Here is a 27128-nt window from a genome sequence, read left to right as displayed (position 1 = left end):
TAGGTATGTGATTGTAGATTGCAGGCATTTGAGGTAGTGTCTTTATTTGGATAGTGCCATTTAATTTGTGATACTATTTTGTATGAAGCCACATGTTTGTTTATAGAGATGTATGGAGCAGTCCACAAAAGATACTCTGTGGCAAAGCTAATAAAGGCTGTTTCCACAGAGCTATCTGAAGGCATGTGGAAGCACAATAGTGACAAACAGAAACCACAATGGGTCAATGTTGAGAGAATCCTGGGATTGGGAGGTGCTTTTTAAAGGCCAGAAGGGAAAGAAAATCAGTTTGGAAGGATTTACTACACAGCAGGTCTTGGTGGATATATTCAGTTCTGGGAACACTTGGTAGTACCAGGGTGCAGTTCATTTACCAGTGTACAAATGATTGAACAGAAACGCATTCAGGAGTCTCGAGTAAATCATTTCCATATCCCACCCGAGCTGGTAAACGGGCGATGAACTGTAACAGCCCAGCTGTCCAGAGACAGTGGACAAACCCGGGAGTCCGTTTAGCATGAATGACCGACTTCGGGGAGGGAGGAGGGAGGGCGTTCAGCTGGGGGATAGGGAAAGGGGTCAAAGTCCAAGCTGCAGACAGGACAATAAGGCTATGCATGGGACGCAAAGCCGAACCGCAGCAGCAGCTGGCTGGCTCCCGGCGCGCCACTGAATCAAGCTTCGATTTGAGAAGGGACCTGGCAGCAGCGCGTACACTGGCTGCTTCCTTCTCCCAGAAGAGCCTGGAAGGGCGCACAGGCTGGTCGCCCTCGGGCGAGGGCAGCCGGCGGCAGGCATCCCTCCCCCTCGCCTCCCTGCCCAGCAGCGCCAGGCAGTGTCCCGCCGAGGGCAGGGCGGGGCGCAGGCTGGGGGAGGGCGAGGTGGGGCCGAGCCTCACGGCCGCGGCTGACGCAGTGCGGGGCGAGGAGCCCGGAGCGCCCCGGCGGGCGTGGAGTCCCCAGCCCGGCCGCTGGGAGGCCGCATCCCCACCGGAGGGGGCAGGGCGCACTCACCCGGCCGCCCTGAGGCCGCCGGCGGCCTGTTGGCTTCTCCACCGGCGCGCTCGCCGTTCAAGCGCGCTTCGTCCCCGCCCCAGATCCTGGGGGGTGAGCGGGGGAGAAGGGGCGGGCGCCCGCGAGCAGTGAATCACCTCCTCCTCTTGCTGCCTCAGCGCCGCCGCCACCTTTCCATTCAGTCGCCCAACATGGCTGGAGCGCGGCGGAGGTGAGCCGGCCGCCCGCAGACGCCCCAGTCTACTGCACCCGAGTCCCGCGGCCCCGGCGGCGCCTCAGCTCTGCGGTGCCGAGGCCCAACGGCCCGGTCGCTGCCCGCCGCCAGCATGTTGGGCGCCCCGGACGAGAGCTCCGTGCGGGTGGCTGTCAGGTGAGAGGACGGTCTGCCGGCGGCGGGCGGCGGGCGGCGGGCGGCGGGTTGAGGGCGCGGCAAGGACCTGGCTGTGGCCCGGGGCACCGGCTGCCGGGGTGGAGCGACCTGAGGGGCGTCCCGGCCGGGGTCTGCGGCTGAGGAAACTGAGGCAGTGAGTCCCCGCCGGCCTGGCACGCGCGGCCGGGTGCTGGCGGGGCGACTGCGCCGCCCTCACGCCGTCTGTGTTTGCAGGTGGCTGGCGGCTGCGCGGCTCCGGGTCCCTGGGGGGCGTCTTGACTTCTCCGGGGTAAAAGCCCTCGTCACTCCCCTCCGTCCCCTCGCCGGATCAGTCGCCTCAGGTCTGGCCGCCTTGGGCTATCGCCTGTCCGGGAGGAGCTGCCTCTGCGCGGGGCTGTGGTGTTCTTTTTTATTAGTTCTAGAATGTCTGTCATACGTGTCCATGCAGCTCCGGCCTTCCCAGGCAGGAGACAAAGCATCTGACTGTCAGCGCCGGCGACCGCAGGGCCCGCCGCGCGCCCACTCGGGTTCTGATGTCTGTGCAAATGGGACATCTTTTTCAGCATCACGGGGATCTAGACATGCCCACTCATGTGGGTAAAGGAGACAGATCTGGCCTCTTGGGTGTTGGAATGGGAGTGGAATTTAAGGTAAAATCCACCGGGGAGAGGTCTACAGAAGGAAGAAAACTCCTTAGCCAGAGGAAGGGTGAAATGGGTGACTGTGTGAAACATACTGACGTTAGGCAGGGTGGATACAATGTAATCGTAACGTTACACAGGCCAGGGTGTGAGTCTGGAAATACTGGGTACATCAAAATTATATTTCGGCCAATGACAGGCACGAGTATTCGATGTAATTTCGGCTGTTTTGATACTTATCAAGAAGGAAAGCTCTGATAGTTGCTCATGGAAAATTGCAAGATCATCACACTGTGTGAAAAATTAATGAGGCATTCATCCTAGGGTAAGTGCGTGGCTTTCACAGCTCTGAGAGTCTACTGTTAATTCACTTCTCTTTATTTATGCTTTAAGGATTATAAAAATAATCTACACTCCAAGAAATTAGAAACTATTAACAATCTCCTAGTCTTGTAGTCTTTCCAGAAAATTATTCTAAAAATTCTCCCCTCTAAGCATTTCTATCGTTACTATTTTAGTGACACATCTTGGGTCAGGCATAGTAATGGCTGTTTTGTATTCTTTGTATCTTTAATTAACTTAAATAATAAAATGAGTTTTTAAGTGTGTGTGTGTGTGTGTGTGTGTTTTACCACCCAGGGAGGTGACAGTTTTATGACTGGTTAGAATCACCTGTTATAAGGCTTTTGAAGTTTTAATTAGGCCTTCTTGGTTATTGTAGGGCTACTTATCCAATTGTTAGATTAGTCTGTTTCTCCTATTCACTGCTACTACCTCTCTTTTGGCCCTTTAATACCAGTTAATGACTGCACCAGGGCGGAGAAAGGGGAAGGAAAAAGACAGAAAACCCAGTAAGAGGCAATTTTGTTAGGAGATCCTATCAAGGAAAGTGAAGAAGGTGCATAAAATATTACTGAAAACAGACAATTTGTCTGTTTTTAGAAATTTGAGATTTTTATATGTGAATTCTCTAGACTATCACAAGGCAGTTTGTTGACCATTCTGTTAAATCCTGTGCTTCTTTGCCTGTAGAGCCATGGATGACCCTAAAGTGATGTTGACTGATAAATAACTTGTATTTGGTTTTGGTGTGCATGTTAGGACTTTTTAGGTGAATGAATGTGGGTTTGATTTTTGGGGAAAGGCTTTATAAAAACTTCGACATAACTTAGTAAGCCACATTGCAAAGATTCAATTTGTTGAATTCAGGATTCCTTCCTTCCTTCCTTCCTTCCTTCCTTCCTTCCTTCCTTCCTTCCTTCTTTCCGTTCTCTTTCTGTCTTCTTTCCTCTCTTCTTTCTTTTTTTGAGATAGGGTTTTGCTGTGTCACCCAGGCTAGAGTGTCGTGGTGCCATCATAGCTCACTGCAGCCTCAACCTCTTGGGCCCAAGCAATCCTCTAATCTCAGCCTGCTGAGTAGCTGAGATCACAGGCATGTGCCACCCTGCTTGGCTAATTTTTATACATTTTTGTAGATATGGGACCTCCCTATGTTGCCCAGGGTGGTCTTGAACTCCTGGGCTCAAGCCGTCCCTCCCAAATTGCTGGGATTACAGGCATTAGCCACTGCGCCTGTATAAATCGGGAATTTCTTTCATTAAATACATTGTTCTCTGAACAGAGCTACCTTGTAAACTTACTTTATATAGGATGAAAATAGCTTATACTCATATAGCACTTTAGTATTTATAAAGTGTTTGGACTTATATTGTTCATTTATAACCATTATTTATTGAAGATATATCCCCATCTCTGTTATCCTGATTTCTGGGCTAAAAGTAGTGATAATTGTTTGACTTACACTGTGTGCCAGGATTAGTGCTGTGTTAAGATGTTTTATCTCATGTAAAGTCTTATTTATTCCTCATAACAATCTGTGACTTAGGTCCTGTTATTATTATGGACATTACAGATGAGGCACAGAAAGATTAAGTAAACCATCCAAAGTTAAATTGGTAACAAATGAGAGAGCCAGGGTTCCAACCCAGATAGCTTGACTCAATAGCCCGAGTTCTTAACCATTAACCCTGCAGAAGTGAGAGGCAAGAACATGGCTTTGCAAAGTTTCACTTAGCTTTGGGTCAGTTGCCTGTTCTTGATTTTGTATTAGTTCATTTACAAATGAATGACTTTCACAGGTTATTCATATTTTGATATTGCTGGAAAAGATAGAGCTAAGACAGGACCTGAACTTACTAAAGTATTTCCTCAAATTATTTAATCTTTCCAGCTTCCTGTTACCCTACCCTTCAGTTTGAGAAGGGTTCCTCAGCAGAATAAATAAATCAATACAAAATTGTATGTCTATATACAAAACCAACAAAAGCATATGACCTGCTTTTTTCCTTTAATGAATAATATAATTGTGGAAATGCATCCTAGAGGTGCTTATGTTTTATTAGAGGCTTATCAGTATGTTAAAGCTGATGACTCTGTTGTAGGTTTCTCAAGATAAGTGAATGGATCATTTAAGGCTTTGGGAGAAAGATGTTAAACAGAAAGATTCTCATTTAGGGAGAACAATTTTTATTCAATTTCCAAAAATACCTTCTTACAGTATATTTGAGATGTTCTGTGGGGTTTCTTTCATTGAGATAGATATGGATTTGGATAACAGCCCTTGCTATCCAACGCCGTGTGGCTATTAAGTGCTTGAATTATGATTAATGCTACTGAGAAACTAAATTTTTAATTTAATTTAAATGAGTTAAAATATAAATTTAAAAACTGGTCCTTCATCCAGTTATTATAAACTTTTAAGTGTGTTTCGAACAACTTGGATCTACTTTTTCAGCTGTAAAGTTTTGAAATCGAAATAGTGATATAAGTACTTCTGATGAAAATTTAGTGTACGTATTGACTAGAACTGAAAGTGTAATAGATATGCATTAGCTTTCAAAGACTTACTCTGAAGAAATGAATGTAAATATTTTGATTTTTATATTGACTATATGTTGAAATGATAATACTTTGCTTACATTGAGTTAAATAAAATATAATTAAAATTAATTTTCACATTATATGTGTCTATTGGATACCACTGCACTATAACTTAAAAATGTGAGGAATACATTTAGAATAAAACTTTTCAAAGACACCCCATCATGGACTAATCACATCCTTAGATTAAGAAAATACTAAATTATTGGGTATCTGATTTTAGAGTGGATATGCCTGTACGCACATAAGTGTATATATACATGTAAGATGTAAGATGTGATTCAACAGCAACACTTTTTTTCCTCCGAGTGCATGGGTGTAGGAAGGTATGGATTTTAGACTCAATAATCAGGTAGCTGATTTCCTAGGAAATGTGGTAAGTTGAATGGATTGCTTAGATAGATGTCGCCAACAAAAATGAACAATAAAGTACAATGTAGAATCTATTCTTATTATCTAAGTATACTGAATTGAACCAAACAGTTAACTCAAAATGATAAAGTCAAACATTTCACATTCTAAATCTAATACATTATGAGAGGATGTGTCCCTTTCTCTTCCCTATCTCTGCTGACATGATAACTTTGAAATGTTTTTCCTTTCCAAGGACTTTAGCTTGCAAAATATGTCAAGAGTTTGGTAAAAAGGGAGATACAGAAAGGACCTTTGTGTTTTTATGTTATTCTCTGTTTGTAGAAACTAAAATTTCCTTGCCTGGCTTTATCAGAGAACTGTACCTATCCTTGACAGTGAGTTTGGATTAGTGTGTGATGTGGTCTAATTTGTGTTTTGGTTTGCTGGATTTTCACCTTACCAAAGCACTGTAAGGAGTGGCATTGCTCAGCAGGCTTAGGGGCTATTTGGACATTCAGAAGCTCAGTTTTAGGTCTGTCACTGGCACTTACTTGCAACGTGAGCTCACTATACTTTTCTTTTTCCCAATGCTGGTTTGTCAACCTAAAGATATTAAGAGTTGTAAGAACTTTTCATGTGCAGTCTGTTAAATATGATTTTAGTTGTTGTTAGTCAAACTGCAGGCACTAATGATGCCTCTATATTAACTGGAAGGAACTATTTTAATATTTCAAACTTGACTTTCCTAATAATATAATTTCTTTAGGTATCCTTATTACGGAAGAAGAAACATGTAGGCTGTAATGGTCCCTTTGTCCCATTCTGGTTATAATACAGATGAACAATATTTTATTTGCTTTACATTAAAATCCTATGAGATAGCCTGGGCAGCTATTATTATCTCTGCTTTACAGAGGAGAAAAATGTGTCTCAAGGTTTATTCACCACTAAGTAACAGAACTGGAACTCAAACTCAGGTTTCTGATATCTACTGCTGTGCTCTGAAACATATTTCCAAATGTTTTAAAAATGTAATAAGGATCTTTTAAGTTGAAACTCTAGATATACATGTGAGGTAAATTATTCAAATAGTTTAATGTTCAAAAAATATGGGAGCAAATGAGTAAGACCTCTGAGAAACATTTATTTTATGGAAATAGATGGTTATTTGGTGTTTGGTTATTTATTCCCTTCATCCTTAATGCAACAAATCTTTAAGTGCCTATTACATGCCAGACACTTCCCTACCACAACACACATGACATATGTTGTCCTTGCTTTCATGGAGCTTAGATCTAGCAGTACAGTGCTTTTTAAACACACGAAATATGTGGGAATGAACACACAACAGAATCAATAGCACATGTCAGAAATGAAAGATAATTGTTAGATTTGAGTTTTTGTTTCTCTCTTATTTTTCTCAATGACATTTTTTAGTTCATACATTTCTCACAGACAATGATACAAAATGCCCATGCATTAGGAGGATATTCCTTATATCATGCCCTACTTATATGTCTTTGTATTTGGATGAGGAGTAATGGAAATGAAAGAGAGTAGACTGAAAAGCCAGCAGATAATTCCAGTAGAAAGTCAATGAAATAATTTCATTTACAAAATGTGGGTTGATAGTCATTCTTCAGATATGGTTTATTAGGTAGTGGACCCGTTTGTTATTTGGGACTCAATGGAACTTCAGGTTTCATGCCTAATTATTACTACCCTTGAGCGCTTGCCATCTTACCTGCTAATTGGTTAATATTTTGATGCATAATTATGGGGTAGTGAATGATGCACTAGAAATTCCAGTTTAGTGAAACCATGAAAGCAGAAATTATCATAGCATTTAATACTATAATATGCCCAATCTCCCAATTCTCATCAATTTCTCCTCAAATAAATTGACTTGGAATATGCCTTATTTTAAGTATTTTTCCCCAAGACATGATACAGCTCAAAGATGAGTCTTGGACTTATGAATAGTTGCTTTCTGTCAAAATCACATGTGGCCTGACATAATCTGAGTTTCAGATTAGGAAGAAAAACATATCAATAAAAATGCATGGCAGATGATAGTATTTGTTTACTGTATATCATTAGAACAATTTTATTCAAAATAAAACAAAGTTGTTTGTTGTTATTTTCACTGCTTCTCTTTGGAAAGGGGATTTGTGGATTCAACTTGGTTTCCCAATGGATTAACTATTTAATCTTCTCAGAGTGTTAAAATAGTTTTCCCGTGGCTCAGGCATTATTTGAAGCAAATGACAGCCAAGCCAAAGGGACAGTTTTCATGATACCATACAATTATGATGAGATCTTTCTGAAGGTTTCAGAATAATTTTTGAGGTTACCTTGTTCTTTTTTTTTTTTTTTTTGCAATTATTAAAAATATTTAAAGCTGGCATTGTGGTGTGTGCCTGTAGTCCCTGCCACTTGGAAGGCTGAGGTGGGAAGATTGCTTGGGGCTAGAAATTCAAGGCTGTAGTGTGCTGTGATCACTCCTGTGAATAGCCACAGCACTCCAGCCTGGGTAACAGTGAAACCCTGTCTAAAAATATATATCTATATCTATATCTAGATATAGATATAGATATAGATACATAAAATATAGTAAACCCTTATAATTATTGACAAGATATATATATATATAAAAAATATAGTAAACCCTTATAATTATTGATGAGATAGGTTTTAAAGTTGAAAGGGATCTTGAAGGGATTAATTGGTTGAGGCCCCTTCTTCGAGATAGTTGGGGTGTTAGAGGCCCAGAAAAGTTAAAAGGAATTGATTGAGGTCACATGACTAGTAGCTCAAGTCTTCTTGATTAGTGCTGTGGATTTTCTTAGGACTTCGTGTTTTGCTAACATACATCCAAGAAATAATTTTTATATTAAAATAACCTACAATTTTAATCCCTTAAGCATTCCTTATATAATTTTAGTTTGACATTTAGATAAGGTCGCTCACTGTCAACCCATTATTTTGACTTTAGAAGCACCTCAGTAGTAGGAACTTGATCAGTGATTCTAACAAAGACCTCTCAGAAGTAAAGGGAGAGGAACTGCAGGGGTAGAAACCCAGGTCTAAATTTTGAGATTTCTGGTATATTAAAATATAAAGAAATGCCAGAACTGAGTTATAAAAAAAGTAGACTGTTTTTAACATTTGCAAGTAGCACATTAATGCTTTCACAACAACCACAGAAATAAAATTCATATGTAGTCTAATTTGAAAATAATTTTAAACATGTAAATAGAAATTCTTTTGTGAATTCCAGGCCTGAGACGTGTGGCTTCCCTGCTTCCTCCCACTTTATTTCTTAATGCTTTACTCCAACAGACTAAAGGATTATGGCACATTGCAGTAATAACAACCTCACTAAAGGAAGGTAGCTGGAGTGTGCGGTGGGGGTAGGGTGGAGTGAGGCATATTTTTTGGCATCTGGAATGGAAGATGGAGGTAGAAATCTGAGTGGTTTAAGAAGACCTCCTTTTGAGTATTACTTCACTAATTAGGTGGTTCTTAACCAGACCCATTTCAGAAGGAAATACAGAGTACATTTTGATTGTGATGGAGGCCTGTCACCCCAAAAGCATCCTAAATCCCACATCTACACTAAACTTTTCTAGACTGGTGTCATGCAGAAAAAGTTCTGCCATTTGGGGTCTTAGACCTGCCATATATGATTCTTCTTTCTTTCCCTCTGAAATCCCAATAGGAAATGGCTTGAAATGTTCAAAAACTCAAAGAATATTTAAGCACTATTACAATAGAACATTTGAAGGACATTGGATTATTGACTTGAGACAAGTAGATATCTGAGTTCCCAGACTGTAATAAAGGTCATTCAGGATTGAACCACAGGGTCAATCTACTTGGGCACATCCATCTGCTTCTTCAGTAAGAGGAAAGAACCAAGAAAAATGTTCAAACTTAGTTGTGGAATGGTGGGGATCATGGACCCACCCAGAGGCTAAAAACATCAAGGACAGCTCAAGGTTTATTCCTCATTTTTTGGGTATCTTAGTGTGTAGTAAGATGTTAGCTTTTGAGACTAGATTTGAATTATTCTCAACTTTGGAGAGTTGTGTCTGTCACGTAGGCCTGATAATATCATAGATCTCCCAATATGATGAAGGAATTACATTATTTCAGAATAGATATCCGCATTATTTGATACAACTACTAAGCTAGGAGTTGTTCTAAATAAATCTTTATCTTTCAGCAAATGTGAACAAGAGACCTTGGAGAGTCAAGCTGTAGTTTATTATGATGTGGCATATTGATCACATGGTACTAATGAGGCACAGAGCATCTCTAGCCTCAATTGTATTCCTCCTTATTTACTTTTTTGGATCAAAATTCATTCATATATAATTAATGAGTGTTCATTGTGTACTGGAATCACATAAGCTGTAGGCATTAAAGTAATTGAAGGCAATGTGCTATAATAGAATGAGCATTGCATGGTTAGAAAATTGTTTTGGTTTAGACTCTTACCCCTGATAAATTTGGTTTTCCCTTGGTAATTCTCCCCTGGATTTGAGAAAGGATCATGAGACAACCGTGTGAAAGCACTTGAAAAATGGTTTTTATACAAACATAGGTAGTAATATTATTAGATAAAGTTGGTATAACCAACTGTTATGGTTTGATTGTGTGCCTCCGAAAGATCATGTGTCGGAAACTAATCCCCTATGCAACAACGTTGGGAAGTGGAGCCTAAGAAGAAGTGATTAGTTCATGAGGGCTCTGCCCTCATTAATGGATTAATGTCATTATTGAGGGAGTAGTTTCATTTTCTTGAGAGTGGCTTTGTTATAAAAGAATTTAGTCCCCTCTTGTTCTCTTGTGTGTGCTCTCTTTCCTTCTGCCTTCCGCCTTAGGATGAGGCAGCAAGAAAGACCGTGCCAGATGCAGGCCTCTTGACCTTGGAGTTCCCAGCCTCCAGAACTGTAAGAAATACATCTCTGTTCATTATAAATAACCCAGTCTGTGGCATTTTGTTATAGCACCACAAAATGGACTAGGACACCAACGATGGGCATGTTGATTATATTCCAAACTCTAGCAATTGGATTAGTTATTCTCTGATGTACAACCTGTAACTTGAATTTGTAAAGTGCTTTAAAGGTGTCTGTATCTGTTATCTGTTCTTTTGCTTTCTGAGTATCTCTTACTTACACTACTATAAGTGATATAACAGTATATATAAATACTTCCAAGATCCTTATTCTATCTAGTCTCCCCGTTTTCTTTTGCTTTCAATATATAAATCACACGCCATACTGCTCTACTCTATCAAATTCATCCTTTTGTAGTTTATTAGAATTCACTGTTTTTATTCTTTCTTTTTCCACAAAGCCTTTTAATTAGTATAGTTCTTAGTGTTTGTAAAGTTACTAGCATATACTTTGTGAGATTAACAGTAGTTTTGAGTTATACTTTTTACTAGTTGCTTAACCTAATGTAAGAGAATGGTAACTAAAGTGGATAGTAAAAATATGAATTTTCCTTCTGAATTAGGTTGCACCGGATTTTTGGAAATATTGCTAATGCTTTCCTTTTACTTCCTTTCATCAACCTTGGCAAGAAGTTATTACACTAGGCTGTGGATTAAAGAGCACTGTAAGGGGTAAACTGAGTAAAAGGAGCAGAAGTAATAATATAAAAATTTTAATTATACATTAACTTTTTTGATAAATTTTTTTTTTCTGGGACCCGGAGCTAATGGGGCAATGTGCCTGCAATACTCATTAATAGAACTTATATAAAGACTTGCCTGAAGGCATTTTAGAACAAGACTGATATTTAGAACCAGAAAGTATATCTTGTAAGCGTGTCTGAAAGTATATCTTGTAAGCCTGTCTAATGATCTCAAAATCAGTTTATAATTCCATAAGAAAGTTATTTTTATTCAGTTTTTTCTTATTATTGGAATAGGTTAATCACATTGGAAAAATTATCAGGAAAATATAAGAAAAACAATCAATCATAATTCCCTAATATAATTACTACTAGCATTTTGCTATATTTCTTTTTAGTCTGTTTTTATATGTGTACCTGTAGTTTTTTGAAATTGTTGTAATCAGTATGTTGATACCCTTTAGTAGCTTGATATTTACCCCTCTAACACATAGCATAAGAATTTGTCCATCTTGGTCCTGGTGTGGTAGCTCACTCCTGTAATCCCAGCACTTTGGGAGGCCGAGGTGGGCGGATCACTTGAGGTCAGGAGTTCGAGACCAGCCCGGCCAGCATGGTGAAACCCTATCTCTACTGAAAATACAAAAATCAGCTGAGCATAGCAGCAGGCACCTGTAATCCCAGCTACTTGGGAGGCTGGGTCCAGTATCCGAGAGTGAGGCAGAAATGGTGGGAATCGGGGGAGTTAGGTGTGGTATGATCCAGCCTGGGTCAAAAAAAAAAAAAAAAAAAAAGAATTTGTCCATCTTTATATTAAGGAAGGGCATTTTAAGTAACATGCTAAATATTATACACCATTCTGCTTTATTTCAATAACTCAGCACAATATGCATTAAATTCAATATATCAAACAGTGATTTACTTGACATGACTTTATTGTTTAATAAGGGTATTAATTTCATTTTTATAAGAACTATACTGTTTCCTTTGATTCTTTATAATGTTTCATTCCACTGATGAACACTGACTTTACCAAAGAGTGTTTATTGGAATGGGTGAGAGCAAATAGTGCTGCTCACCCAGAATACATGGGTAAGCATTATGGTACTGAGGATGCTTTCCAGAAAAAGATATATTGATATTTAATTTTAACTTTTCACCTATATCTATGTAAAGACACAATGTATTAGGATGAAGTCGATATTTTCCCAGCACATTATTCCAAGCCAATGATGGTAAATCAAACACAAGACCGTAACTAGTTCATGTTTCTTGAAAATAAGTGAGTTTCCAAGGTGTTTATTTTGCTTGCTTTCACCTCAGTTCAAAACAAAACACTTCTCTTTGAGTAGCCTGTTGGTCTGTTAGTCTTCACCTGTCGTGTCCTAAAGTGGAGGTTGTCAACTGCTAATTAAACATGAGATTGCAAATTTCATTCCTGGTTATTTGACCTGCCATTTGAAGTTCCTTAATTCCAGTGTGACATCTGTGACATTTTCAAGTGTCAATTTAGGCAATACGACATGAGGCTTTTGAATTTTAGTTTGCTAACTTGCCCTTAGATCGACAACAGATTCCATCTGTCCTTGATAATATTCTTATCTATTTTGTTACATGAGAGGAATTGGATCTTCTGTTGCCTCTGTAGCAGATTTGGTTTTGGATTCTTTAGTTAGCTTTGGCTCTAAATTTTTTATTAACTTTATATAACCTAATCATAATTTTTCACAAGTGTGTGTTCTATGACATCAGGCTTCTTTTGAATTCCTGTCTTGCTTAACGTTTTTCAGAGGAAGTTCTTCCTGTCCAAAGTGGACAAACTCAGCCTTTCTTGAGTTTCTGGGTCAGTCCTCAATAAAGCCACAAGTAAATCACAGCAGTAGTTTTGTTCCACCAACCCATTAGTGTGAAATTTTTTGGCTGCTACTCCAGACTTATTATTAATTATTCCTGTGCTTTTAGGATCATAGCCTTCCCTTTAACCTCCTATTTTACTTGTCCAAACTTGGCTTTTGTCTTGGTTTCCTGATTTATATTTCTTTCCCCGTGTCTTGAATCCAAACCCACTTGACAAAGTGAAATTATTGAAAGCCCCCCCTCTGTGGAGAGGGAAACTTGTCCCCTTTTGTCCCAACTGGGGTCTCCTTCAACTCATGTGGGCTGCACAGAACTGGCAGCTGCCACCAGAGTTATTCCACTTGTATACATAGGCTGGCACTGATCTGTTCTAGGTCATCTCTGGACATTACTTTACTTCCATGCCATCCAGTTTAGTTGTCCAGCTTTCTACTTTACCCCATTCTGGAGGCCCTAGAATGTTTTGAGACTAAAATCATATGGGATCTAGAAGCTGTGATTTCCGTGTGTGTCTTAGTCCATTTTCTGTTGCTATAACAGAATACCAACAGGGATGACTTATACAGAAAATAAGTTTATTTAGCTTCTGATTGTGGGTACTGATATCTGATGAGGGATTTCTTGCAGCATAGTACCATGGTGAAGGACATCACATGGCAAGAGGGAGGGTGTGTGTCTGCTCAAGTCTTCTTCTTCTTACAAAGCCACTAGTTTCATCATGGGGGCTCTCCTCTATGACCTTATCTAATCCTTATTATCTCCCAAAGGCCCTACCCTCAAACAACATAATGAATTTGGGGATTAAGTTTCTAATACATGAAATTTGGAGACACATTCAAATCATAGCAGTATGGGATTGACATGAAACACACACACAACAAAACATAAAATCCACTAAGGAGTTGAATGAATCTGCCCAATATGTTATAAAATATATTAATGTTCATAAAAAAATAAATTGATACGTTTCTTTTTTTTTTTTTTTTTTTTTTGAGATGAAGTCTTGCTCTTGTTTCCCAGGCTGGAGTGCAGTGGTGCCATCTTGGCTCACTGCAACCTCTGACTCCCAGGTCCAAGTGATTCTCCTGCCTCAGCCTCCCGAGTAGCTGGGATTACAGGCACCTGCCACCAAGCCGGGCTAATTTTTATATTTTTAGTAGAGACAGGGTTTCACTATGTTGACTAGGCTGGTTTTGAACTCTTGACCTCAGGTGATCCGCCCACCTCGGCCTCCCAAAGTGTTGGCATGACAGGCGTGAGCCACCACACCCAGCCCTTAATTTTATTTTCTTTTGCAGCATGACTTATGGAAAAAAGCATGGACTTTATTTGTTTACATTTTTATTTTTTCAAGTTTTTTTTTTTTTTTTTTTTCAGGGTCTTAGGGTTTTGCTATGTTGACTAGGCTGGTCTGAAACTCCTGAGCTCAAGAGATCCTCCTCCCTCAGTTTCCCAAAGTGCTGGGATTGTAAGCATGGGCCACTGCGCCCAGCCAAGCATGGACTTTAGAATCACAAATATTTGAGTTTAGAATTTCGGATGGCCACTTAACTTTTATGAGCCTTAGTTTTCTCATGTATAAAATAGGGTTAATCCCTTAATCCCTATCTCACAGGGTTGTTAAGATTGTTAGAATGTTCTTTAGAAATGTTTGTGAGATGTTAGATTCTTTTTTCTTTTTTAGTTTTATCCCTCCTCTTCTTTTTTCTCCTCTTTCTGTCTCCTGTTTTCCTCTTCACCTCTCCATCTACCTGAAACTATTTTTCGTCTTTTAGGTAATATCTAATAACTAACCATAATTTCTTTTAAAATCACCTTAAGATAGGGTTAATTTCTTTGGTGAGTTCCTGTTTATAAAATCCCACTTTCATCTTGGTTGGTTTCTTTGTCCGTGAAGTGGAGGTAATAAGAGTACTAACATAATAGGATCATTATGAGAATTAATTGACATAAAACACTCAGAATAATGTCTGGCACATAGTAATCCTGAAATGTTAGTTGGGAATAACTTGCAAAAATCTATTTCTTTAACAGAGATTCTTTCTAGTCTTCACTTGGGCCCCCTTTTTACAATTTATTATGTCTGTCTTTAATGATGAAGAAAAGGGATGATAATAGTCCATTTATATTTGATAATATGTGACCTTGATATTACCAGTCAAAGCTATCAGCATTGTATTTATATGATAGAATGGATATCTTGATTTATCTTTAATGAGTATGTTGAGTTGTGAAAGTTAAGACTGAGATAATTATACCCTCTAGAGCAGTTTGAATAAAATGTTTTCTTAATCTTTGTTCGCTGTTGGTATGTATATTAATGGAAATTCATTCCTTTTCTGTTTATCTATGACATGGGGGATACTTATTTATTTCCAGTTGGTTAGCAGGCAAGGTGAGCAGGTGAGCTCTTTGGCATATTAATCCTTAAACCTCTTAAATATACTGCTTAGTATATCATTAACCTGAGCACACCTCTACTTACACCCACAAGGTTTTTACTAAGACCCCATAATTGATCACACACACACATACTTTATATTTAAACTATAAGTGAACATCTCATTTCCATGTGTCATGTCTAATTTGAAGTCTTTTTTTTTTTTTTTTTTTTTTGAGACGGAGTCTCTCTCTGTTGCCAGGCTGGAGTGCAGTGACAACATCCCAGCTCACTGCAACCTCTGACTCCCCGGTTCAAGTGATTCTCCTGCCTCAGACTCCTTAGTAGCTAGGATTACAGGCATACGCCACCACGTCCAGCTAATTTTTGTATTTTTAGTAGAGCCAGGGTTTCACCATGTTGGCCAGGATGGTTTCGATCTCCTGACGTCGTGATCCGCCCACCTCGGCCTCCCAAAGTGCTGGGATTACAGGTGTGAGCCACGGTAATTTGAAGTCATTTTTAAAGATTGACTGAAGTGACAGTTCCTTTGCTAACTTAGCAAAGACATTTGATTAATTTTACTTTTCCTCTTTGTAGTTACGAGGCAAGTCGTATTGCATATTATAAAAATTTTAATTACCATGGTTAAATAAGAAAAAAATCAATTAACGATTATTTGTGACTGTTTTTTCTAAGGATCTTACTCAATAATTGGGTCTTGATTGTTGACACAATAATAGCCACTGAAACCTTTGATTAGATAACTAGTTTTGTTTGGGTTGAAAAACAAGTTTCTGAGAGATAAGGTATCAACAAATGAGGTCTGAAACTTAAATGATCCTGAAAACAACCTTCACTTTTTAAGACAAACCTTTTTAGAAAACAAACTTGATTGAATTGTTAAAACAAATACCTTTTGAGTCCTTCACAAAAGTTGGTTTACTGTGAAATGAAATACTGTGATGACAGATGGACCTAGAATATTTGTGGTAGACAGTTAAGTGGACTATTGAGGATGACTAAGAAAGCCCTATTTGCTGTCTTTGACAAGGAAGAATCATCCACATATAAGCTATTAGGATAATGAACACAATAGTAGGACTAGACTAAGAATGAATATTCTTCAAAATCATCCGTACCCATACTGCACAACAGATGCTTATATATTTGAATTGTTTTCTGTACCTTGTGATGAGAACCATGATCTCTGTTTACCTTTAGAAAGAAAAAGATATAGCTGGGTGCAGGTGGCTCATGCCTGTAATCCCAGCACTTTGGGAGGCCAGGGCAGCTGGATCATCTGAGGTCAGGAGCTTGAGATCAGCCTGGCCAACATGGTGAAACCCCATCTCTATCAACAATACAAAAATTAGCTGGGTGTTGTGGCGGGCACCTGTAATCTCAGCTACTCGGGAGGCTGAGACAAGAGAATTGCTTGAACCCAGGAAGTGGAGGTTGCAGTGAGCCCAGGTTGTGCCACTGCACTCCAGACTGGGCAACAGAGAGAGACTGTCTCAAACAAACAAAAAAGATGCAATAGCAGTCATCTTTGTGGTTTGTGGTTTTCTTTTCTTTTAGACTATCAAATATGTTTATTTGCACATTGCATAATTTTCTTTTTACTATTGAATATTTTAAAATGAACTTTGATGATGAAAAGTAATGCTGTTGGACTTTGAGTTCAAATCCCTTCTGTTTCACTGACTCCCTTTGAGGTAGTAGTGGTGTAAAAGTAACCCTGTGAAAAATAACGTTACCCCTCTCTATGAGTCAGGTCCTTTTGTGTGTAAAGTAGATAATACTACTGTTGAGTATATTACAGGCATTTTGGAAAGTACAGCTAGTAAAAATGTAAAAGGAAAGCTATTGCTCCAAGTTCGTTGTAGGCATAGCAGAAGTTACTAAAGTATTCCGATATCTAAAGAAACAAAATTTTTAAGGATAATAAGTAACTTCCATCCCTGACCATTCCAATTTATTTTGGCTCAGATCCATTCCATGTGTTTTAATTTAGTTCAGTTCAGTTTATTAGTTACTGAGCCCCACTAGATCAAGTGCACTCAACATAGTTTGATGGGGAAATGCAAGATGATTCACACAGGGGTTTTGCCCTCAGTCCAGTTGGGAGAGCCTTGCATGTCTACACAAGACCCGATGGCTCTCCCATGAAACATGCCGAAAATGAAGTATGAACACATTATGTGCAAGCTATTAGTTTGCCCCTCTAGCCACTATAATCACATTGGCTAGTTTCTCAGACAGTAAAATGATTTCTTAATTTTCTTTCTTTTTTTTTTTTTTAACGGAGTCTCACTGTCACCCAGGCTGGCATGCAGTGGTGTGATCTCACCTCACTGTAATCTATGCCTCCCGGATTCAGGCAATCCTTGTGCCTCAGCCTCCCAAGTAGCTGGGATTACCAGCATCCACCACCATGCCCAGCTAATTTTTTTTTTTTTTTTTGTATTTTTAGTAGAGATGGGGTTTCACCATGTTGGCCAGGCTGGTCTCAAACTCCTGGCTTCAAGTGATCTGCCCACCTCGACCTCCCAAAGTGCTGGGATTACAGGCGTGAGCCACCGTGCCTGGCCTTAATTTCCAAAATAGTAATGTAAATGCTTCTTAATAATAATATAAGTCCCATGACATCTGGTCTTTGAAATCTCCTAATCTTTGACATAGCCTCCTTGGTTTATTTGCTTTCTCATCTCTAATGCTTTTTTAATTTCCACGCTCATTCCATTTTTAAAAATACCTCTCCATGAATTTATTCCTATTTTCATCACATATGTTAAATGCAAATATTTATTGACGACTGTTCATCCACACATACATGAGTACACGCATACATGCATGTACATGTGTGTATACTCACACATATTCGCAACATCCTTTTCTCACACAGTTAGTTAATAACATCCATTTAGAGTGGACAGCTTGGATTTTAGTGAGATAGAAAGCTTTTATGGAAATTTCTTAAAATATTCCAATTCTAAAAATATTTTGAATACGATTTAAGACTCCTTTGTTAACTGCTTAATTTTTTTCATATGTTTCCATTTCATCAATCTCAGTGTCTTGTGGGTACCAGCCAGTTTTGTCTTGGTAGACTGATTACCTGTTTTATCATTCAAAGACCCAGAGACCCAAGGCATGGTAAACATTTATTATTGGTGGAGTTTTGCTGTTGAATCTTGCATAGACTTCTAGATGTCCTTGACAGCTCCATTTTTTTTTTTTTTTTTTTTTTAGTCTCTAATCTTACTTCTGTTAGATGTACCTTTCAGAGTAGCTAGCTCTTGTTATAAGGAAGTGGCAGAAACATGATTTCCTGAAGAAAATGAGCTCTGACATTAGGAGACTTGCTTGAACCTGACTCCTTTCCTAGTTTTTAACCTTGGGTGGATTCTTTAATCTGCCTAAGCCTCTGTTCCCTCATCTGTAAAAGGATATTGATAATATATGCCTTACAAAATTATTCTCTTTTAAGGACGCCTTTCCTAATTCTATCATATTCTCAACACTTATAACCCCTCCATGTATATAATTTATATTATATGACAGTAAGTTTATTCATAGATTGCTTTGTAAACAGTTATCTTTAGTATCTTGGGCTTATGTTGGTTTTTTCTGCCTCCTCCAATTCATTGTGAATTATTCAAAAGCAAGGATAGGCTCTTTTATTTCTTGTTTGTCCTCTGTCTGGATGCTTAATACAACAGCAGGCACATCAGCTCTGGTCTTTAACACCAGAGGTGAAAAATATAATTTACTTCTGATTATTCTTATGGAGACTTTATTCAGCCTGTCTAAAACCATTTGACTGCCAGTGGTGTGCCTGGAATGGAGTTCTGAGTATTGAGGGTACACGTGTGAGCAAGACAAGAGCTTTAATTCTCAAGGAGCTAAGCATTGGGTGAGGATAGAGACAATAAATATTTTTTTTAAATCCAGATATTGATATATACTATGGAGACGATAAAACAATATGCTTGATACTAGTTGTCCTTGGTTGGGAGGAGTCATTTGAGTTGAGACCTGAATATTGGAAAATGAGCCATGAGAAGACCTGAGAGAACAGCATTCCCAGCAAAAGCAAGTGAAAAAGGGCTGAGAAGTAAACTGGACTGTTAGTGGACAGGTGAGAAGGGCAGTATAGCCAGCTATAGAAAATAGAACCGAGGGTGAAGATAGTTAAGATTGGAGAGGTACGTAGACCGGTAAGATTATTAAGGGCCTTATAGTTCAGGGTGGAAATTTTAGATTTCACTTTTAGTGAGAAATCTTTAGAGAGCTTCAAGTAGAGATGTGACATGATCTAATGTGCATTTCAGAAAGATAACTCCTGTTGCTTGGTACAAGGTGGACTGTATTATAAGAGGTGAAAATGTAGGAGATGAGTGAGAAAGCAGTTATTATGTTCCAGGAGTGACATAAAGGTGGCTTGGGCTAAAAAAATAACAGTACAAATGGTGAAAAGTAGATTTCGGGAGATAGAGCTGTTAGGACTTGCTGGCAAGGGGTGTGATGAAAAGAAAAGGATCAAGTAGATTCTTAGGCTTGGGGCTTTGAGGTGAAATTGATTTTTTGGGGGGTGAGATTAATAGTTCTATACTGTCTGTGTTGAAATAGTTATGCATACTGGACATTCTAATAAAGATGTCAAGTCAGTTATTTAATATATGAGTTTGGATCACAGGGAAGATGTCTGGTCTGAAGGTAAACTTTTGAGAGTCAACAGCATTTAGATGTTTGAAGCCATGGCTTTAGATGCATTCATCCATGGAGAGGGAAAATTTAGAGAAAACTTATGGGGAAAGAGCTCTGGATCACTAACATTTAGAGGCCAAGAAGAGAAGATCTAGTCAAGGATACTGGAGAACAGCGGTTAGTAGTAGTGAGGTAGGAGAAAGCAGTGAGAGTATGTTGTCCTAAAAGTTGATTTTAAATGTTGCTGAGAAGTCAAGTAAGATGTGAGCAAAAGTTGGTCATTGCTTTTGGTTGGAGTTAAGTTATTGATGACTCAAATATGAGCTGCTTTAGTGGAGTGCTTGATTACAGTAGCTTAATGAGACAATGCTAGGCAAGGAAGCAGAAACAGTGGTATCAAATAATGCATGTAAGTTGTTGGATATGAGAGTGGGAAGATGAAGTAGTTCTCTTTTGACTGCTTTTTTTTTTTTTTTTTTTTTGAGACAGTCTTGCTCTGTCCCCCAGGCTGGAGTGCAGTGGCGCAATCTCGGTTTACTGCAACCTCCGCCTCCCAGGTTCAAGTGATTCTCCTGCCTCAGCCTCCTGAGTAGCCGGAACTACAGGCATGCGCCACCACGCCCAGCTAGTTTTTGTATTTTTTTTTAGTAGAGATGGGGTTTCTCCATGTTAGTTAGTCTGGTCTCAAACTCCAGACCTCAGGTGATCCACTTGCCTTGGCCTGCCAAAGTGCTGAGACTACAGCATAAGGCACTGTGCCCAGCCTGCATTTTTTTTGTTTTTTTAACAAAAATGAGAATGATTTTAAGGAGGGTTAGAAGCTGTGGAATTGTGTTGTTGAATGTAGCACCTATAGGGATTTGAAGTTGCCAAGAATGCTGATAGGACTATCACTGGTGAGGAGAAGACTGTGGATCTGGAGATCAGTGGGTGAGGCAGTGTGTCCAGGTACAGCAATAAAGGGTTTTGAAGGGTAGTAAGATCTACCCTTATGTGTGCTTCAAAGAATATGGGGTCTTTGGAGGAAAAAAGAGAAGAGAGATATTGGAAACTACATTAGGGAGCAAGAAAAAAACTCATCTCCGGGCACTGACTTATATGTGGTGTAGAAGAAAAAATAGCCTTACTTGAGAGCCCTTCAGTAGAAGCCATGTCCTCAGGGGATGAGCAGGTGAAGTTTTAGGTTGAGGGTATAGATGAGTGTTCTAATAAAAAATAGGTCATTTTAATACATTTGTCAAGCACTTACTATTTGCCAGAAGCAAAACTGTTCCCAACTCTAAACACATATTATCTCATGTGATCTTCACAATAATCCTATAATATTGGTACTATCATTAGTCTCACTTTATGAATGAGGAAATTGAGAAGTTAAGCAACTTGCCCTTGGTCACAGAGTTGGAAGTGGCAGTGCTAGATTTAGTTCCCTCCAGTGTTCCAGGCAGTAACTGCACTATACTGCTGATGGCAGATGATGATTTTCAACACACAGTGGAAGTATTTAGGAAGGAAATGAAAGATAGACGATGGGGTCAAATTAGAGAATATTTAGAGCAGTGCTGAATGAACATTTTTATACTGAAGGATGATCTTGGAAGCTTGCACTTCTGGTGGAGACTTTGGTGAACAGTAGTTTGATGAACTTTTGGCATATTTCAGACCAAAGAACAACTTGAAGGCCTTAGATGGCTAGTTTTGCTAGGGGTGATGTTTTGGTAACTGGGAAAAAGTGGCTAATTAAAGTTTTGAGGTGTCCCATGACACCACTGAGAGGAGGTGGGAGGGTAATTGATGATTTATATTTTCATAGCAGTAGCCTACCGTTTTATTGTCTTATTTGACAGTCTTGGGTGAATAATATATTGACTAGTTGTCTTTCTGGCCCTGAAATTCAAGGATTGTAGTCTTGTCATCTGATATTATTAGTACAGCTGCTTTTGGGAAAGGAAGATGAAAAGACTTTGTAGGAAAAATTTTTCTATTTTTTTCACAAGACTACTTGCAAGGGTTAACTATTTTTCTCTGATTGTAGAAGTACTGTTTGCAGCTGGGCATGGTGGTTCATGCATGTAATCGTAGCACCTTGAGAGGCCACGGCGGGTGGATCACTTGAGCTCAGAAGTTTGAGACCAGCCTGGGCAACATAGTGAAACCCTCTCTATAAAAAAAACACAAAAATTAGCTGGACGTGGTGGTACGTACCTGTAATCCCAGCTACTTGGGAGGCTGAGGTGGGAGAATCGCATGAGCTAGGGGAGGCTGAGGCTGCAGCGAGCTGGATGGCACCATTGCACTCAGGCCTGGGTGATAAAGTGAGAGTTTGCCCCCCACCCCCCAAAAAGGTACTACATGTTCATTTTGGAAAATTTATAACAGTTTCACCACTCAGATAAATTTTAAAAATGTTATTTTATTTCTGCCATATATATGTTTATTATTTATATATATAAATTATATATAATTATATAATATATAAAAATCATATATAATTATATAATATATAAAAATTATATATATTATTTTTATATATAAATAAATATATATGTGTATATATATAAATTATATATATTTATTTATTTATTTTGAGATGGAGTCTTGCCCTGTCACCCAGGTTGGAGTGCAGTGGCACAGCCCTGGCTTACTGCAACCTCCACCTCCTGGATTTAAGCAATTCTCCTGCCTCAGCTTCTTGAGTAGCTGGGACTACAGGCATGCACCATCACACCTGGCTAATTTGTGTATTTTTAGTAGAGACAGGGTTTTACCATGTTGGCCAGGCTGGTCTTGAACTCCTGCCCTCAGGTTATCCACCCACCATGGCCAACCAAAGTGCTGGGATTACAGGCTTGAGCCACTGCGCTTGGCCATCTGCCTATCATATTTTTAATATAATCTTATATTACGGTCATGTTTTGCTTAAACAGGATATGTTCTTAATGACACACAGAAATGTGTCATTAGGCGATTTTGTGGTTGTGTGAACATAATAGAGTATACTTATACAAACCTTGATGGTATAGCCTATTACACACCTAGGGTATATGATAGAGCGTATTGCTCCTAGGCTACAAACCTGTGTAGCATGTTACTATACAGAACATTGTACAGTAGGCAGTTGTAATACAATGGTAAGCATTCGTGTATCTAAACAGATCTGGACATAGAAAATGTATGGTAAAAACACTGTATTATAATCTTAAGGGACCACTGTTGTATATATGGTCAGTCATTGACTAAAATGTCACTATGTGACACGTGTCTTTAACCCTAAATTGAATCCTATTGTATGTACGGTTTTCCTTCATTTTTCACTTCAATTTTTTTTGTTGTTGTTAAATCAAGAGCATTTCCCTAGATCATTAAGTTGTTCTTTCAAACCTGATTCCTGAAGACTGAATAACTGGTTTGTTGGGTTGGTTGAATTTGGTGGAAATTTGGGTTTATGCTTCATTCAGGATTTGTCTGTTTTTTTTTTTTTTCTTTTTTCTTTTCAGCCTCATGGGTAGATCTCATTACTTTCAGCTTACTTTTAGCTGTAAGAATGGTGTCATTTTCAGGAATTAAAGTACTGCTTAATCTAAACCAAAAACATCCAATTTGCTGTTCTTTTCTTTCCATCTAGCTCCATCCTGACTGAAGACTTAATGACCTACAGTGGGAAAGGGCGACTCGCCTTACTGCCTCAACTTGCTCTTTCATTCCTCCTTCCATACTCACTTTGCTGTTTCTGGGTCTTCAAAACAGGGAGTGGAGACACATTTGAGGAAGAAGAGCAGATTTTTTTTTTTTTTAAACTTAGTGTTCTTCGTAGTTCTTTGCTTGATGTTCTTTATAGTTCTCTTTTGCTTTCATTAGCTGGCCATTACACCCTTGGGTTCTTTGTAAAGCCTCCTGAGGGCAGCTTCCTTGCTACATCTGTGATGAGAGTTCTACTCTCTGTCTGACCTCTTGGGAATCCCCTGGCTCCTGTTACCTCTTTACTCTCCTCATATACCCATAGCCTCTTACAGCAAATGTACCTTTGCCCCTGTAGTCAACTTTCCTTAGCAAAATTCCAGTGAAATGGCATATTCTCGGGCCATTCTCATTTTGTCCAGTTGGGCAATGAGAAGTATCACATATCTGTGACTCGTCAAACAGCAAAAGTGCAGCTTGCTTGTTGAATTACTGCCCTCTTTTTTTTTTTTTTTTTTTTTACTTTCTGTCTTCAGACCTTTCCAGGTGAGAAGCAGATGCCATTTCTCTGTGTTTATATATACATCTGGTCTCCAGAGGACACATCACATTTTCCCAGAACTCTCACCTCTCCTCTCTGGGTGGACACTCTGAGATGGGCCTGTCTTCTATGAGATGGACATACTGAGATGGGATGTGCTTGAGTTTTGCAGGATGGAGATGCCAGAATTCTCTTCTTTTATGTCTTCAATTTCTGAAAGTAAAATCTTGAGCCACCCCCTCATTTGTCTTGACACAGGAGAGATATTCTACTTCCTTATACTTTGGAGAGGAAGAGAGAAAACAATGTTCTCTGTAACCTGGAATTTCTTCAAAATATCCCCACCATGAATCTTTAGCCTTATCTTATATAGCCTGAAGATGAATGATAAAGGGCTTATGGTTGAAGGGCCAGTTTGGCTACCTTTTGGTAAGTCATGTGAGACTGTGTGTAGCAACTTTCCTTGAGACTTTCATTGAAATTATGAGGCAGTAAGAAAAATCCTTTCCCTATCTTGACGTAAATGTGAGTATTTTATATATACTAATAGTTCAAGTGATTTCATAGTAAACATTACTGGTCTATATGGTTCCTTCACATAGGAGCTTCAATCAACCCTCAAGGGAGTAGCAAAAAGGAACTGTTTACACTATGGGAATGGAAATTATAGGACCCAGGGCTGAGCCTTACATCTTACAGTAACTAGTAAGTTAACTTTAGGCAAATCACTTGCTTTCTCTTGGCATCATCTTTAAAATGAGAGAATTAGACTAAAGGATCTCCTCCAAGATTCCTTGTGGCTCTAAAGTTTGTTAATCTGTTTCCTAGGCATTTCTACTGTTAGAATTACACCTAGGAACTTGTCAACAGAGTACTCCTGTAAGTGGAGCTTTCAGAATAGAGCCGGTACTAAACCATACCCTTCCATGTCCTACCATTTCATGCCATTCATTCCTTTCTTCAACATTTATTCATTCACTTAACAAATACTATATTTACTTGTATGAATCCAGCCATTGAACCAAATTCACATGCAAGTTAGATACTGTGCCTTTTCCGCTTAAGAGAAAACCAAACCAAACAAAACAAAACCACTGTTTGAGAAACTGTAATTGAACAAATAGCAAATATTAATAAAATAACAAATGTAGATTCTAAGTACAGTTCCTGGCACATAGTAGTTGCTTAGCAAATGTTAATTCCTCCCTGAAACGAAGGGCAGTTAAGCCAATGTAACATGTTCTGGGGGCTGCGCTAATTGTATCACATAAATGCTACATTTTTGGTAATTCGTGGGTATTCTTATAACACAATCATGTAACATCATCATTTGTCATAGTCATTTAGCAACTTTCTCTTATTGCAAAACCAGACCTTCCTTTAACTTATTAATGGTGAATTCTCACTGATGCTACTGTAGAAGCTTGAGTGCTCACCATTCATAGAGGAACATTCTGAATTAAATGGCTTCCTCTCTTGATTTCTGTTGCGTCTATAGTTTTCTAGTATTTCCCGAACACTCTGATGTTTATGTGCCCAGGTAAAGTATCATAATCAGATATTAGGAACAACAGATAATGAACTCAGAAAATTCTAGGAAGTCCTATATTGTTTTCATGTATCAGTTACCCAAGTAGCAAGAGAGGTGTTTGCATTTTTGGAGGGGATTGAACAATGTTTGCTATGTTTTCATCACTTAACATATTACTTCATGTATGTGGGTCATTCCTACCGAATTACTAACTGGACAGGTCTCAAAACTGTTACTAATCACCTCTGTCCAGATATAGATTAGACCTTACAAAATCAATGTTTTCTGGATGTTTTTCTGTCTGTAGCTACTCTTTGCTCTTTTTTTTTCTTTTTTAATTAGTCAGGGTCTTGTTTTGTCGCCCAGGCTGGAATGCAGTGGTGCAATCTCCTCACCTGTTAGGCTCAAGGGATCCTCCTGCCTTAGCGCCATGAGTACCTGAGACTAGAGGCACACACCACCATGCTTGGCTAATTTTTGTATTTTTTGTGGAGATGGGGTTGCATCATGTTGCCTAGGCTGATCTCCAACTCCTGAGCCCAGGAGATCCACCTGCCTTAGCCTCCCAAAGTGCTGGGATTTCAGGCATGAGCCACTGCACCCAGCCAATTCTTTGCTTATTTAAATGACAGATTTAGACATTGCCCAGAAGTTGGACCAAATTGGATTCCCACTAGTAAAATTTAAGTGGTAGATCTTCTTGTCATACTGTCTTTTATATTAATAATATATATATTTTCCATTCCCTTTGTCACTGCCCTAGTTCAGGTTTTAAATTATTCAATACCTGACCGAATATAATAGTGTCATAATGATGTAGACCAGTAAGGTATGAGCATTCCATGGAGCAAATCTTTCCAGGGTGATCTGACCACAAATTAAGTGTTATTGCTATTGCTTTGTTGGTTGTATAGCCTTTCTAGAACTCAATAGGTAATAAGATGAAGGAAGCCATATCTTTTCCTTGTATGCTATATTTGCTAAGTGATATGAAGAAGCCTCACGTAACTGTTAGCTAATATATTTTCATTCCTTGTGTGTTTCATAACATAATATAAATAGTGGAAAATTTGGTAAAATCTAAAAGCTATAATTGTCAGTATCATTGATATTGGAAAATATAATCATGACTGAACAAAATTGTATCCACTTGAGAATTTTCTGTTCTCCTCACGTGATTCTGGCATTATTAGATGTATTCATTCTTAATATTTTTCAAGGTTCTTCCCCACCCCCAATTTAGTACTGCCATATTTTTCTATCATTCTCTCCCATAACACTGTGTCTTCTGATACATTTTAAAACTTTTTTTTAATGTACCCCTTATTGTAGCCAAATCCTGTTGCTTCTTTCTCATTAATGTCTTATATACTGCACTTTTCTTCTGGCCCCACTCCTAGCCATTCACACACATGGCCTTCATGCTAGTTCTGGTGTTTACTATTTAATGATTCAGTTAATGCT

General features: G+C 38.9%; 1 protein-coding gene across 11 annotated transcripts in view; it reads left to right on the top strand.

The window, feature by feature from the left end:
- The first annotated feature begins 1135 nt into the window (after positions 1 to 1135).
- KIF21A (kinesin family member 21A) overlaps positions 1136 to 27128 on the top strand; it is a 155464-nt gene continuing 129471 nt past the window's right edge. For all 11 annotated transcript variants that reach the window (XM_032173698.2, XM_032173697.2, XM_032173703.2 and 8 more), the window contains exon 1: positions 1136 to 1383. In XM_032173698.2, coding sequence (XP_032029589.1) covers positions 1340 to 1383 — 44 coding nt within the window. In that variant the 5' untranslated portion in view covers positions 1136 to 1339. The remainder of the gene's footprint in view (positions 1384 to 27128) is intronic.

The sequence above is a fragment of the Hylobates moloch genome, unplaced genomic scaffold (assembly GCF_009828535.3).
Source record: "Hylobates moloch isolate HMO894 unplaced genomic scaffold, HMol_V3 SCAFFOLD_13, whole genome shotgun sequence".
NCBI lineage: Eukaryota > Metazoa > Chordata > Mammalia > Primates > Hylobatidae > Hylobates > Hylobates moloch.
The sequence above is the reverse complement of the archived record's forward strand: the minus strand, read 5'-3'. Positions and strand labels throughout refer to the sequence as shown.